Source organism: Aotus nancymaae, unplaced genomic scaffold (genome assembly GCF_030222135.1).
Source record: "Aotus nancymaae isolate 86718 unplaced genomic scaffold, 86718_ANA_hifiasm-v0.15.2.pri h1tg000057l, whole genome shotgun sequence".
In the NCBI taxonomy this organism is placed as follows: domain Eukaryota; kingdom Metazoa; phylum Chordata; class Mammalia; order Primates; family Aotidae; genus Aotus; species Aotus nancymaae.
Genome location: NW_026988471.1, coordinates 19,016,605 through 19,029,796, shown reverse-complemented (window position 1 = coordinate 19,029,796; position 13,192 = coordinate 19,016,605). Strand labels below are relative to the sequence as shown.

The following is a 13,192-nucleotide window of genomic DNA, read 5'->3' as shown; positions in this document are numbered from 1 at the left end:
TCAGCCTCACAAGTAGCTGGGATTACAGACATGCGCTACCATGCCCAGCTAATTTTTGTGTTTTTAGTAGAGATGGAGTTTCACCTGTTGGCCAGGCTGGTCTTGACCTCCTGACCTTGTGATCTGCCCACCTTGGCCTCCCAAAGTGCTGGCATTACAGGCATGAGCCACCACACCTGGCCTTTGGATTCTTAAGCATGTTTTATTTTGTAATTTAGTCCATTTTAGTTATTTGTTGAGACAGAGTCCAATTCTGTCTCCCAGACTGGAGTACAGTGGCACTATCTCAGCTCACTGCAGCCTCTGCCTCCTGGATTCAGTTGATTCTCATGCCTCAGCCTCCTGAGTAGCTGGGACCATGAGCATGAACCACCACAACTAGCTAATTTTTTTGGTGGGGAGGTGGGTAGAGATGAGGTTTCACCAGGAAGACCAGATTGGTAAACTCCTGGCCTCAGGTGATCCGTCCACCCCGGCCTCCCAAAGGGCTGGGATTACAGGCGTAAGCCACGGCACCCAGTGATTTTAGTTCATAAACATCTGTATTGGCCAGGCGTGGTGGCTCATACCTGTAATCCCAGCACTTAGGAGGCCAAAGCGGATGGATCACCTGAAGTCAGGAGTTCAAGACCAGCCTGGCCAACATGGTGAAACCTCGTCTCTATTAAATAATAATAATAAATAAATAAAATTAAACATCTGTATTATAGCCTGACTTAACAAGATTCACCATGGTTACTTCAAAATATAGTTGAAAGTCCTTTGGGTGAAAGATATTTTAAATATGAATGCCTTTAGATTGAATATGTGTGCTCCTTTTCTCCACAGTACTATTTTTTATTGCTTTAATAAGGCACACAGATTATTTATCAATATTAAAAGCTATATAAAGTTTTACGGTTTTTTTGTTTTGTTTTGGGACAGAGTCTCACTGTGTCACCCAGGTTGGAATGCAGTGACACAGTCTTAACTCACTGCAACCTCCGCCTCCCAGGCTCAAGCGATCCCCACTTCAGCCTCCCAAGTAGCTGGGACCACAGGCATGCGCCACCACGCCTGGCTAGTTTTTTGTATTTTTGGTAGTAACTGGGTATCACCATATTGCCCTGGCTGGTCTCAAACTCCTGAGCTCAGGTGATCCACCAACCTCAGGCTCCCAAAGTGCTGGGATTACCAGTGTGAGCCACCGCACCTGGCTACAAGTTCTTTATTATAAGACCATTTTAAAAAAGAACGAAGATGTCTGACATTAATTCTTCCCTTAGGGAATTATTGAGATAATATGTAAAAGTCACAAAGCCCATAAGTAGTCATCAACTCCTTATCGTTTTCTATGTACTTGATAAACTCACTCAGCCATTAAAAATAATTCCTTTGGTGCTGGAGGTGGTACTAAGTAAGGCAAAAGTATAGAATTCTGAATTAGTCATATTAGTTACCACCTGCTAAATATTATTGGATGATTTACACAGTGAAGACAGTTTAAATATAGCAAATTCAGTGTTACTAGGTTGTTTCAACATATATCATTTATACTGTAATCCTGCAGTATGTTTTAGTAATTTTCACTTTTTTTTGTTTGTTTTTGTTTTTGTTTTTGTTTTTTTGAGGCGGAGTTTCGCTGTTGTTACCCAGGAGTAACAGCTGTTGTTACTGGAGTGCAGTGGCGCAATCTCAGCTCACCGCAACCTCCGCCTCCTGGGTTCAGGCAATTCTCCTGCCTCAGCCTCCTGAGTAGCTGGAATTACAGGCACGCGCCACTGTGCCCAGCTAATTTTTTTTTTTTTGTATTTTTAGTAGAGACGGGGTTTCACCATGTTGACCAGGATGGTCTCGATCTCTTGACCTCGTGATCCACCCGCCTTGGCCTCCCAAAGTGCTGGGATTACAGGTGTGAGCCACCACGCCCGGCTGCTAGTAATTTTCACTTTTCAGTGGTTTCTGCTAATTATACTACAAGAGAAAAAAATTTAAACTCTTGACAAACAGGAAATAATATTTTTGAATATATTTTTGTTCTCAATATTTTTAATCCTGAGATAAATATACTGAGATTTTTAATTTTTAGTACTGAGTTAAAATGTACTAGTATTTTCTCATTTGAGGTAATTATTTAAATAAAATCCTATCTTTTGCAGAGTGAAATGGTAAAGGAGCTGGATGGTCATGTGCTGAAATGTGTGAAAGATCAAAATGGAAACCATGTTGTACAAAAATGTATTGAATGTGTTCAGCCACAGTCACTGCAATTCATCATTGATGCTTTCAAGGGACAAGTATGTTTGAGTTTTGGCTTATAATTTGTTAGCAGGCATTATTTTAGAATTTTGAATATCAACACGTTTTTCATAAGTCACTAGATAATACCCAGCACTTGCATGCAAAAATAGGATACAAAACAATAAATGTACATTAATTTCTTCCTCTTCCATAGGCAGTAGTTAGCTTCATTTTTCTGAAGCTGCAAAACAGAATAAGAGTTTAATGACATTACTGTAAGAAGTAAAGGTAATCACTGTTAGAATTATTTTTTATTTATACCCAACAATATTTTTCAGGTTTTCTCAGAGAAGGGAAGGAAGTTTGGAGAAAGACATAAGACTGTATAATAAGACAGAAAATACGTAGCAATTTGGAACTAATACATAGTAATTAATAGTTCTTAATGCTAAACTACCCTTTCTCTTTTTGCTCATTCATTCTCATCGTTACATAGCCTCAGTGTTCTGGTTAGATTCCTTTTGATCAAAGTATCTTCAGCTCCTAAATGGAGTGCTCTCTGCCCTCACTCTTCAGTCTTTGCCAACATGGTGGTAGTCATATTAAATGTGAGCTCATCACCCTTCTATTTTAAACTACTTTAAGGTGTTTGTTGTTCAGAAAACCGGTCTGCTTCAACAAACTGTTTAAAAATGTCAGAGAATACAAATTTTAATTCTTCTAATTGTCCTCAGGTATTTGTGCTTTCAACTCATCCTTATGGCTGCAGAGTAATTCAGCGCATCCTAGAGCATTGCACTGCAGAACAGACCTTACCTATCTTAGAAGAACTCCACCAACATACAGAGCAGTTGGTACAGGTATAAATTCCCTAACAATTTGAAATATTTATATATTTTTATTTTTTATATATTTTTGGAAATTGTTTTAATTTTTAAAAGAAATGTAATTTGTTATTAAACACACTATAGAAAGAATGAGACAAAAGCCTGTTGTATTCTCCTAACTATATACTACTGGATTTTTAGACAAAATTATTAACATGTCTTTAAAGAATAATCATTCTTAAGGAATGACTTAGGGAAAGTAATTTTTAAATATCTGTCCTTAGGATCAGTACGGAAATTATGTTATTCAGCATGTACTGGAACACGGTCGACCTGAAGACAAGAGCAAAATTGTTTCCGAAATCAGAGGAAAGGTTTTAGCCCTGAGTCAGCACAAATTTGCCAGGTATTCCCATACTTTCTAATTCCAGGAGTCAGTTCTTTCATCTCAATGACTTTTATTAGTTATCACAGAAATACATGTAGAATGTAGCATTAAACTGTAGTCTTTTTTTGGTGTCATTAAAACACATCTGTAGAACATCGCTTTTATTTTTATTATTTGAGATGGAGTTTTGCATTTTGCCGAGGCTGGAGTGCATTGGCACAGTCTTGGCTCACTGCAACCTCCATCTCCCAGGTTCAGGCTATTCTCCTGCCTCAGCCTCCTGTGTAGCTGGGATTACAGGCACACACCACCACACCCAGCTAATTTTTTTTTTTCTTTTTTTTTGAAACAGTGTCTCACTTTGTCGCCCAGGCTGCAGTGCAGTGGTGTGATCTCAGCTCACTGGCTCACTGCAACCTCTGCCTCCTGGGTTCCAGTGGCATGATCACGGCTCACTGTGACCTCTGCCTCCCAGGTTTCAGCAATTCTCCTGCCTCAGCCTCCTGAGTAGCTGGGACTACAGGCACTCACCACCATACCTGGCTGATTTTTATGTATTTTTTAGTAGAGGTGGTGGGGTTTCACCATATTGGCCAAACTGGTCTCAAACTTCTGACCTCATGATCCACCTGTCTCGGCCTCCCAGAGTGCTGGGATTACAGGTATGAACCACCGCTCCCGGCCCTAATTTTGTATTTTTAGTAGAGACAGGGCTTCACCATGTTGACCACGCTGGTCTTGAACTCCTGACCTCAGGTTATTCGCCTGCCTCGGCCTCCCAAAGTGCTGAGATTACAGGCATGAACCACCGCGCCTGACTCCATTGCTTTTATTTTTTAAAAAATATACATAACAAATCTGTTTTGTCCACATACGTTTATTTATAAAATGTGTATTTGTAAAATAGTTTTTCCCAACACCGGACATGCAAATGTATTTAGTGTGTGTTCTTGAAAGCGTCACAACTCTAATGACCTGATTTCCTTTTTCTGAAGTACAATTTTAAGAGGCCCATAATTAAACCTGTGGATGTCAAAATGATGTAGGTTGTTCGATGATACCAGTTTCTGTTATAAAAGTAATTGACTGGGTGCAGTGTCTCACAGGTGTTATCCTAGCAGTTTGGGAGGTCAAGGCAGGAGGATCACTTGAGCCGAGGAATTTGAGATCAGCCTGGGCAACATAGGGGGAGATCCTTTCTCTACAAAAAATTACCCAGGCATGGTGGCGCATGCTTATAGTCTCAGCTCTGAGGGAGGCTGAGGTGGGAGAATCACTTGAGCAAAGGAGGTCAAGGCTGCAATGAGCCATGATAGATAGCATCACTGCACTCTAGCCTGGGTGACAGAACGAGACTCTGTCTCAAATAAAAAAAGAAGAAAATAAAAGTAATCATTAGAGAATCCCATACTGACTTCTGTTTTATCATACATTGGAGAAAATTCTTTCAAAAGTCAAGAGAATTTTGCTGTAAAGAAAAAAATAACAAAGCTTTGTTTATCTGCTTTAATTTTTAGCAATGTAGTAGAAAAGTGTGTTACTCATGCCTCCCGTGCTGAGAGAGCTTTACTGATTGATGAGGTTTGCTGCCAGAATGATGGTCCTCACAGTGCCTTATACACCATGATGAAGGACCAGTATGCCAATTATGTGGTTCAAAAGATGATTGATATGGCTGAACCTGCTCAGAGAAAGATAATCATGCACAAGGTAATACATCATATAACACTCAGATAACTTTGTTCGTCTTTGTGTTTAGGCTACACATTTAACTTCCTTGGGCTTTCATTTCCTCCTGTATCGTTATAACTGGAGGAAAAAGTTAAAATTGATGGATATCCTTTGGCAGATATTGGTATGATTTCCATTTTTATTCTTAAGGTTATCACTGCTGGGCATGGTACCTTTTTCCCATAATTCCAACAGATTGGGAGGCTGAGGTGACAAGATCACTTGAGCCCCAGGAGTTTGAGACTAGCCTGAGCAATGTGGCAAGATCCTGCCTCTACCAAAAAAAACCAATTAGACTAGCATCGTGGTGCATGCCTTAAATCCCAGCTACTTGGGAGGCTGTGGCGGGAGACCGCTTGAGCTCAGGAGTTCAAGGCCAGTCTGGGCAACATAGTGAGACCCCCTTCTCTACAGAAATTTAAAATTAGCTGAGCATAATGACACATGCCTGTGGTCCCAACTACTCAGGTGGCTGAGATGGGAGGATCACCTGAATCCTGGAAGTTGAGGCTACAGTGGGCTGTGTCATGCCAGTGCACTCCAGTCTAGGCAACAGAGCAAAACCCTGTCTCAAAAAAATCATTGAAAAGAAATTCTTAGGGAATCATATTCATTTCTCATCTGTTATCTGTGTTTTACATTGTTCTTTTTGCCTTCGTCTTATTTAACTGTACAGTTGCCCTCAGTATTTGTGGGGGATTGGTTGCAGGACCCACCCACTCCTGTGCCAAAATTTACAGATGCTCAGGTCCCTTATATAAAATGGCATATAGTATTTGCATATATCCTAATCACATCCTCCCATATACTCATCTCAAGATTACTTATGATACCTAATGCAGTGTAAGTGCTATGTAAATAGTCATACTGTAATAACAAGTAAAAAATCTGTTTAATACAAACTTTGTCATTTAAAAAAAGTGCTTTTGACCAATGGTTGGTTGAATCCACATATACAGATGGCAGACTATGTTTAATTTACTGTAATACATGGATTGAACTTTGATTTTTAACCTAATTCAATTTTCTAAGTAGAATTTTGTGTTTATGTTGTGGGAGGTAGTACTAATTCATAATTGTTTCCCTTTAAGCTGTTTTCTCTCTGTATCTTCCTCCTAGAATCTAATAATTCTTTAAGAAATTAGTAATTGTAGTAGGGAAACTTACTGTTATAAAGAACACTGAAAGAAACATTTATTTTGAATACCCTTGATCTTTTTCTAAATGTATTCATTTACAAAACATGGAGCAAAGTACATAACCCCCTTTGGTCCTCTCCTCATATAGACAGAAAACTGGTATCTTAAGATTCCTTCCATCTATAAAAGTGTTTTGGCCTTCTGATTTTTAAAATGCATTCTTCAACTTGATGTTAAGTTTTCCTTTTTCTTTTCTTCTTTTCTTTCAAGACAAGGTCTCTGTTGCACAGGCTGGAGTCCAGTGGTGAGATCTCAGCTAACTGTAGCCTCAGCCTCCTGGCTGAAGCCATCCTACCACTTTAGGCTCCCTAGTAGCTGAGACTACAGGCACGCAAGCTCACTAGTTTTGTTTATATTTGATAGAGATAGGGTCTCGCTATGTTGCCCAGTCTGGTTTCAAACTCCTGGGCTCAGGTGATCCTCCCATCTCATTCTCCCAAATTAGTGGCATCTAAAGTTTCTACCTTTTAATTTAGTATTTTTCTGTAAACCAATGAATATTACAAAAATGCAATCTTATTTTTAATAGTTACATTATTTAACTTATATCATATTTGTTATATTTGGATTGTCCCTAATTGTTTAATTGTTATAAGTAGTGCTTTGTAAAAAAAAAGTATGTTCATAATTTTTTTAGTAGAATAAATTCCTGGATTACTAAATTAATAAATTACTGGGTAACTTTCTTGCTATATTTGGGGCCTCTGCCTATTTGCATGTGACATAGTTAGATGTAGTGCTTTTTTATTCATTGAACAATTTTGAGAACATGTTTATAAGGATTGAGTGGATCACAACTGCTTTTGCAAAAAGTAGCTTTCTTTGGATTTACATTTTTTTAGTTGGAATTATTCCTCTAAATTACCCAGATTTAGGGGTGCTTTTTTAAGAAATTGGAAACTAAAATGACTTAGATTTTCTAAGCAGATTATTTGTTTTTCAGATTCGACCTCACATTACTACTTTGCGCAAATACACATATGGGAAGCATATACTGGCCAAGCTGGAAAAGTATTATTTGAAGAATAGCCCGGATCTAGGACCTATTGGAGGACCACCAAATGGAATGCTGTAAATTACAGAAGCAAGAGAAAGAAGATAATTTAACCATGTGAAAAGATTTTTTGTGTGTGTGAATTATCAAAACACAACTCAACTATGAATCTTCAATTTTTTTTTTAAAACAAAACTATTTATTGACTTTATTCATCCATTTGTAAATTTTTTAAGGTTCTTGTGTATATTTGGGGGGTGGGGGATGAATTCTAAATGATATTCAGCCCTGAGTGGAGACCTGTCAGATTGGATTGCTGGCAAAGCACAGAATGCCTGTATATGATGTAACTGTATCAAAAATAAAAAGCTGTCTCATATTTTGTAAATTTTTACCTTGTAAAGTCACAAAAATAGTTTTTAAAGGAAAAAGTACAGTATTCTTTTAATAAACTGGCTCACAGTCTGGTAGGTCTACAACCCCATAGCACAACAGGTTTATAGAGATGTATATAGAATTATAGTCCTTATTTTTTTCCTTTGTGTGAGACCTTTTATAACAGATTAACAATCAACTGCATAAATATTATTAATATTTTAAAAAGAGTTAAGTTGTATTTTGGTAATTCACAAACTATCATGCAAATAATGAGCAAGTAAGACGAATAAAATGGTTTCAGATGAAAAGAACTTAACGTTATTTATGGTAGATGTGGTTTTAATACAAATACTGCCCTAAAATGTCTCTGGCAATGTACAAAAATATTGTATATACTTTACATATGTAATTGTTGTAAGAGTTAAGAAATACAAAGTCATGGTGACACTTCCAATTAAGTGCACTAAATGAAAAGTTAAGTCATATATTAACTTTTCAGTTTGGTTTGCAATGAGAAAGAGTGGAAATTTGTGTTTTGTTTTGCTTATAGAATTACAAAGACATGTTGAGGAAGTGTTGAGCTTTATTTTGCTTTTTCATAGAGGCAGAAAGTAGGAACCAGATAGAGGTGAAAAGGGGCCACTGAAAAGTGAATTTGATAGCTCAGCATTTAAGCATGATTACATATTCAGATAGCTCTTTTTGCTTTCTATAAATATATGCATTGTGTGTGTAGTAATAGATGTAAGTTTACACTTTGAAAGGAAATCTTGTTTCAATGTTTATTATAAAAGCCTTGCTTAATTTAGTAGTGATGCTTTCCTTGGTTGTACAGGTGTACATTTGTAAACCTTCATGCTGTAAATGGAATTTGTTTTATCTCTTTGGGATACATTTGCATTTTAGTGTACATTTATGTCCCTGCCCTCTTTGACCTGGCAATATAGTGTTGTATAATGTAAATTTATTTCTCCAAATTGAGAGTGATTTTTTAAAAATTTTTTATCTTTATATGGTTTCAGAAGTATGAACCAGCTTTCTTTTTATTATTGTGAGATCATTTTGTTTTATAACATAGTTGTTGACTGTTAATATGGACATGCTAGAATTTGGATCACTTTCAATTGAAGTCAGGGTATTGTGCATAACAGAAAGTATTGGACTGAGATATTTGGTTACCATGGAGGCCAATGCTTTTTTCATCTTATTAAATGTGATGTGACTTTTTTCTTTGTACAGAAGAGTACTGTATTTTTGAATAGCCTACTCCCAAGTAAGAGCAAATCTGTATGATAACATTTTTTTCTCTGGACATAAGACATAACAGTAACACGATGTACATTTACAAGCGGCCTTATGTACATTTCCCAACAATCTTTTTAAGGCAAAATTGTGACCATATGTGTATAATTAAAATCGTTTTTAATCCTTTGCCTATGAAAATATTTTGGAAAAAAACTTGCTGTGTATATTCAGTTTCTGAAAGATAAAGAAAGTGCTTTGTATTTTGTTGAAGTCAGTATTTTGTATAAACATTTATGTTGACCCACTTATGTTTAGTGCTGAAAACTAAAATGAACATGCTATCTCTGTCAGCTGAATATGGAAGAGATTTTTTTTTTTACTAGAGATCTGCAGAAGAAAAGCTATCTTCTGAGCACAATGTGGAATGTAAAGGTTTTATCACTTAGTTGTTCATATTATGAACCTAAAAATAATGGCATAAAGTTTGGGGATGCCAGGCATACCTTTTCATGTTTGGTGTTTAGTTATTTTAGTTTTCTAACCCAACATTCCTTGGAGAGGCCATTAAATCCAAACACTTGTCACTGTTCCTTCTCATAATCACACAGGGTCGTCAACATGTACCAGTCACTGTAGCAGCACCTTTTTTTTTAACCCACACAAAGCCGCTCTCTTACTTTTTCCTACTTTGCCAACCTCAGAGTATTTCGGCCCATGTTAGACTTTTGTTCTCAGTATCAGCCCATGGTTTTAGGATCAAAGCTGTCATGTTGGAGATTGGTAATGACTTTCCTGTCTTTGTACAGTTGAATTCCTAGTCTTCCTTCATCCTTGCTCTCTGTTGGCACAGGCATTATCTCTGCAATTTTAGAAAATGACAAGTACTAGAGAATATTACATTGAGAAACTAAACCCTCTTCTTGGGGTTCTGATATTCCCACGTGTCCCAGTGCTGACAACCCAATCTTCCCAATACTTTCAGGCCTGCTCTACAAAAATAACTTCTTGTAGAAATTTTACAGTCTGCCATTTTGGGTGCCCACCTCAATTTTTACCTTTTAGTAAGTTGGCATGAAATTTTGGTAAAATCTGAAAATGACATTTCAGAATAAAGAAACAATTGGGCTAAACTACCTAGGCTTTACTCGAGTGTCTCCTTTTGATATGGATTGTTTCTGGACCAGTTTGTCTTAAGTCCTGGCTCTTAATTGGTTCATATGAAATAATGTTTAACTTCACTTCTTTGTATATTATGTATAAATTAGAAAATGAAAAATGTGTGAATAACATTGTATGAAATAAACCTGGTCTCGTGTTTTTCTCTAGATAAAATACCCCTCTCTACCTCAGTTATAATTTAAAATTGCCCATTCAGGTTTACTCTGACTTCAGGAAAACAAATACATTTTTTACATGGGTGCTATTCTGGAGCCGCTGATTCCTCTGATGGTATTAATTCTCTCCTTCGATTAGTATTAAAAATATGTAATTGCATACTTCGTAGGACAAAACCTTAGCCTGTTTCCACATGAACTTGAGGAGGCAAAAGGTAAATATAATTTAAGTTTAGGCGTAGATTTGAAGTTTACTATTTACAAACCTTGTGAACTTATCTAAGCCTTGAGGCCCTAATCTGTATCAAGGGATACTACTGCTTAACTCATTAGTTTTAATTGAGAATATACAAAAAGATACCTAGAACCTAATTATTGTTGTTATTATTTTAAGAGATGGAGTCTTGCTATGTTGATCAGGTTGGTCTTGAACTTCTGGCCTCAAGTGATCCTCCCACTTTGGCCTCCCAAAGTACTGGGATTACAGGCATGTGAGCCACTATGCCTGGCCAAGAACCTAGTTCTTAATGAATTGCTTGTTAATACCATTTCTGTTTTTCTCACTCTATTAACTATAAGAAGAAAAAAAGCCGGAACAATTTGATAGACTCCAAAATGGAAACCTACATAAAGCTAAGTCTGAAAAAGAAATATCATCACACACATTGTTTATCCTGAAATTTAACTTTGTCTTGATTTGGCTCTCAGAGAAACCCTCTTGAATTATTGACATACTACCTCACATTGTATTGAAATGAAAAGGTCTTAAGCAAATACCACATCTTTGCATCCTGGCTTACCAACCTAAGGAAAGCAGTTTTCTAAATTCAGCGGGGTCATAGTTATTCACTATATGCCATCATGACAGCACTTTCTCCGGAAGATTTTTAAAGCAGCAAGGGACAAAGAAACCCCGATTAAGGAACCATATTCACTGTTCACCTTCCCTACCTCACTTAAAAGTATCTAGCTTGGCCGGGTGAGGTGGCTCACACCTATAATCCCAGCACTTTGGGAGGCCGAGGCGGGTGAATCGGGTCAAGAGATCGAGACCATCCTGGTCAACATGATGAAACCCCGTCTCTACTAAAAATACAAAAAAATGAGCTGGGCATGGTGGCGCATGCCTGTAGTCCCAGCTACTTGAGAGGCTGAGGCAGGAGAATTGCTTGAACCCAGGAGGCAGAGGTTGCAGTGAGCTGAGATTGCGCCATTGCACTCCAGCCTGGGTAACGAGCGAAACTCTGTCTCAAAAAAAAAAAAAAAATAGCTTAACTTTTGCCTGGTAGAATATATTTACCAATAATATATTTACCAAGAACTACCTCTAGGTCTTTCAGAAAATGTATCTATGAACAGGGAGATGAGAAGGAATGGAGTGCTGAGGCATCAGCCCTTACTCCTAGGAGGCTGTTCTACTCGAGCACTGCACTGCAGAGGGAAGGAGCCAGGGCCAGGACGGGGCTGGGCCTTCGTTGTTTGTAGAGGTTCTATCCTGACTTTCCCACAGAACCTTGTGGCTGAGGAATATATTTGGTTTTTTTGAGACAAGATCTGGCTCTCACCCAGGCTGGAGTGCAGTGGTGCCATCACTGCTCACTGCAGCCTCGACCTCCCAGGCTCAAACAAGTTTCCCATCTCAGCCTCTGAAGTAGTTGGGACCACAGGCACATGCCACCATGCCCAGCTACTTTTTTATTTTTTATTTTTAGAGATGGAGTCTCCCTGTGTTGCCCAGACTGATCTCAAACTGCTGCTCAAGCAATCTGCCAGCCTCAGACTCCCAAAGTGCTGGGATTACAGCTGTGAGCCACCTTACCCAGCCAACTCTTAATACAGGATGAAACAGGACAGGATAGGTCCTGTAGCTACTTTCTCTAGTTTATTTGATTTTCCATTCATAGAACGTTTAATTTTTAAGAGCACAGAATTAACTCTACAGCTTGTTGATTTTCACAAATAAATACTCATGAATCCAGGATTTAGATCAAGAACCAGAACATCACCAGCACCGAGAAACCTTCCCATGCCCTCTTCCACTGAGTGGCCCTTTCAACCCTTACGAAGCCAAAACGCACAAGTCCTGTGCCCTGTGGCCTTAATGAGTGACACCCTGGACCAGTCAGACCCAATGACTTGGGAAAACTCTCCTCTTACTGATAAACGTGAAACAACTCATGACTGCGTCTCTGGCACCACCCCGGCAGAAGCAGAAGTGCCACAGAAATTTAAATATGTATTTACCAATAACTAAAAACAGGTGAAATTGTCTTCTATTTGGTAGTTTAAAGGGAATAAATTGGCTGGATTAAAATTGATTCAAATGTCACAGCTCTTTTGGAATTTGTCTAGCAGGTTTTCTTTTTCTTTTCTTTTTTTTTTTTTGAGACGGAGTTTCGCTCTTGTTACCCAGGCTGGAGTGCAATGGCGTGATCTCGGCTCACCTCAACCTCCGCCTCCTGGGTTCAGACAATTCTCCCGCCTCAGTCTCCTGAGTAGCTGGGATTACAGGCACGCGCCACCATGCCCAGCTAATTTTTTGTATTTTTAGTAGAGACGGAGTTTCACCATGTTGACCAGGATGGTCTCGACCTCTTGACCTCGTGATCCACCCGCCTTGGCCTCCCAAAGTGCTGGGATTACAGGCGTGAGCCACCGCACCCGGCGTCTAGCAGGTTTTCTAGTTTTTACCAGAAAACCCAATGACAGAAAAATTGATTCAAAGTTTCTTGGGCGTCAGAAGGTAATGATTCAGAGTTTGGGCTCTAGAATTAGACCACCCAGATTCCAAACACTGTGGCTTCATATCTAGTAGGTAAGTGGTTTCATCTTTTAAGCCTTAGTTTCCTCGTGTAGGTAAAGGGAAGGGTGACCTG

At 38.4% G+C, this 13,192-nt stretch overlaps 1 protein-coding gene and 1 pseudogene across 19 annotated transcripts in view; both read left to right on the top strand.

Moving 5' to 3' along the window:
- The window catches only part of PUM2 (pumilio RNA binding family member 2), a 108,634-nt gene extending 99,392 nt beyond the window's left edge, over positions 1-9,242 (top strand). For 12 of the 19 annotated variants that reach the window (XM_064363881.1, XM_064363878.1, XM_064363880.1 and 9 more), the window contains 5 exons: positions 2,139-2,276; positions 2,955-3,080; positions 3,332-3,453; positions 4,953-5,145; positions 7,309-9,242. In XM_064363881.1, the coding sequence (XP_064219951.1) occupies positions 2,139-2,276; positions 2,955-3,080; positions 3,332-3,453; positions 4,953-5,145; positions 7,309-7,440 (711 nt within the window). In that variant the 3' untranslated portion in view covers positions 7,441-9,242. The remainder of the gene's footprint in view (positions 1-2,138; positions 2,277-2,954; positions 3,081-3,331; positions 3,454-4,952; positions 5,146-7,308) is intronic. The other 7 variants (XM_064363877.1, XM_012453354.3, XM_012453363.3 and 4 more) reach the window with 2 other exon arrangements.
- Positions 9,243-12,637: 3,395 nt separating this feature from the next.
- LOC135269809 (U7 small nuclear RNA) lies at positions 12,638-12,680 on the top strand (annotated as a pseudogene).
- Positions 12,681-13,192: the final 512 nt, after the last annotated feature.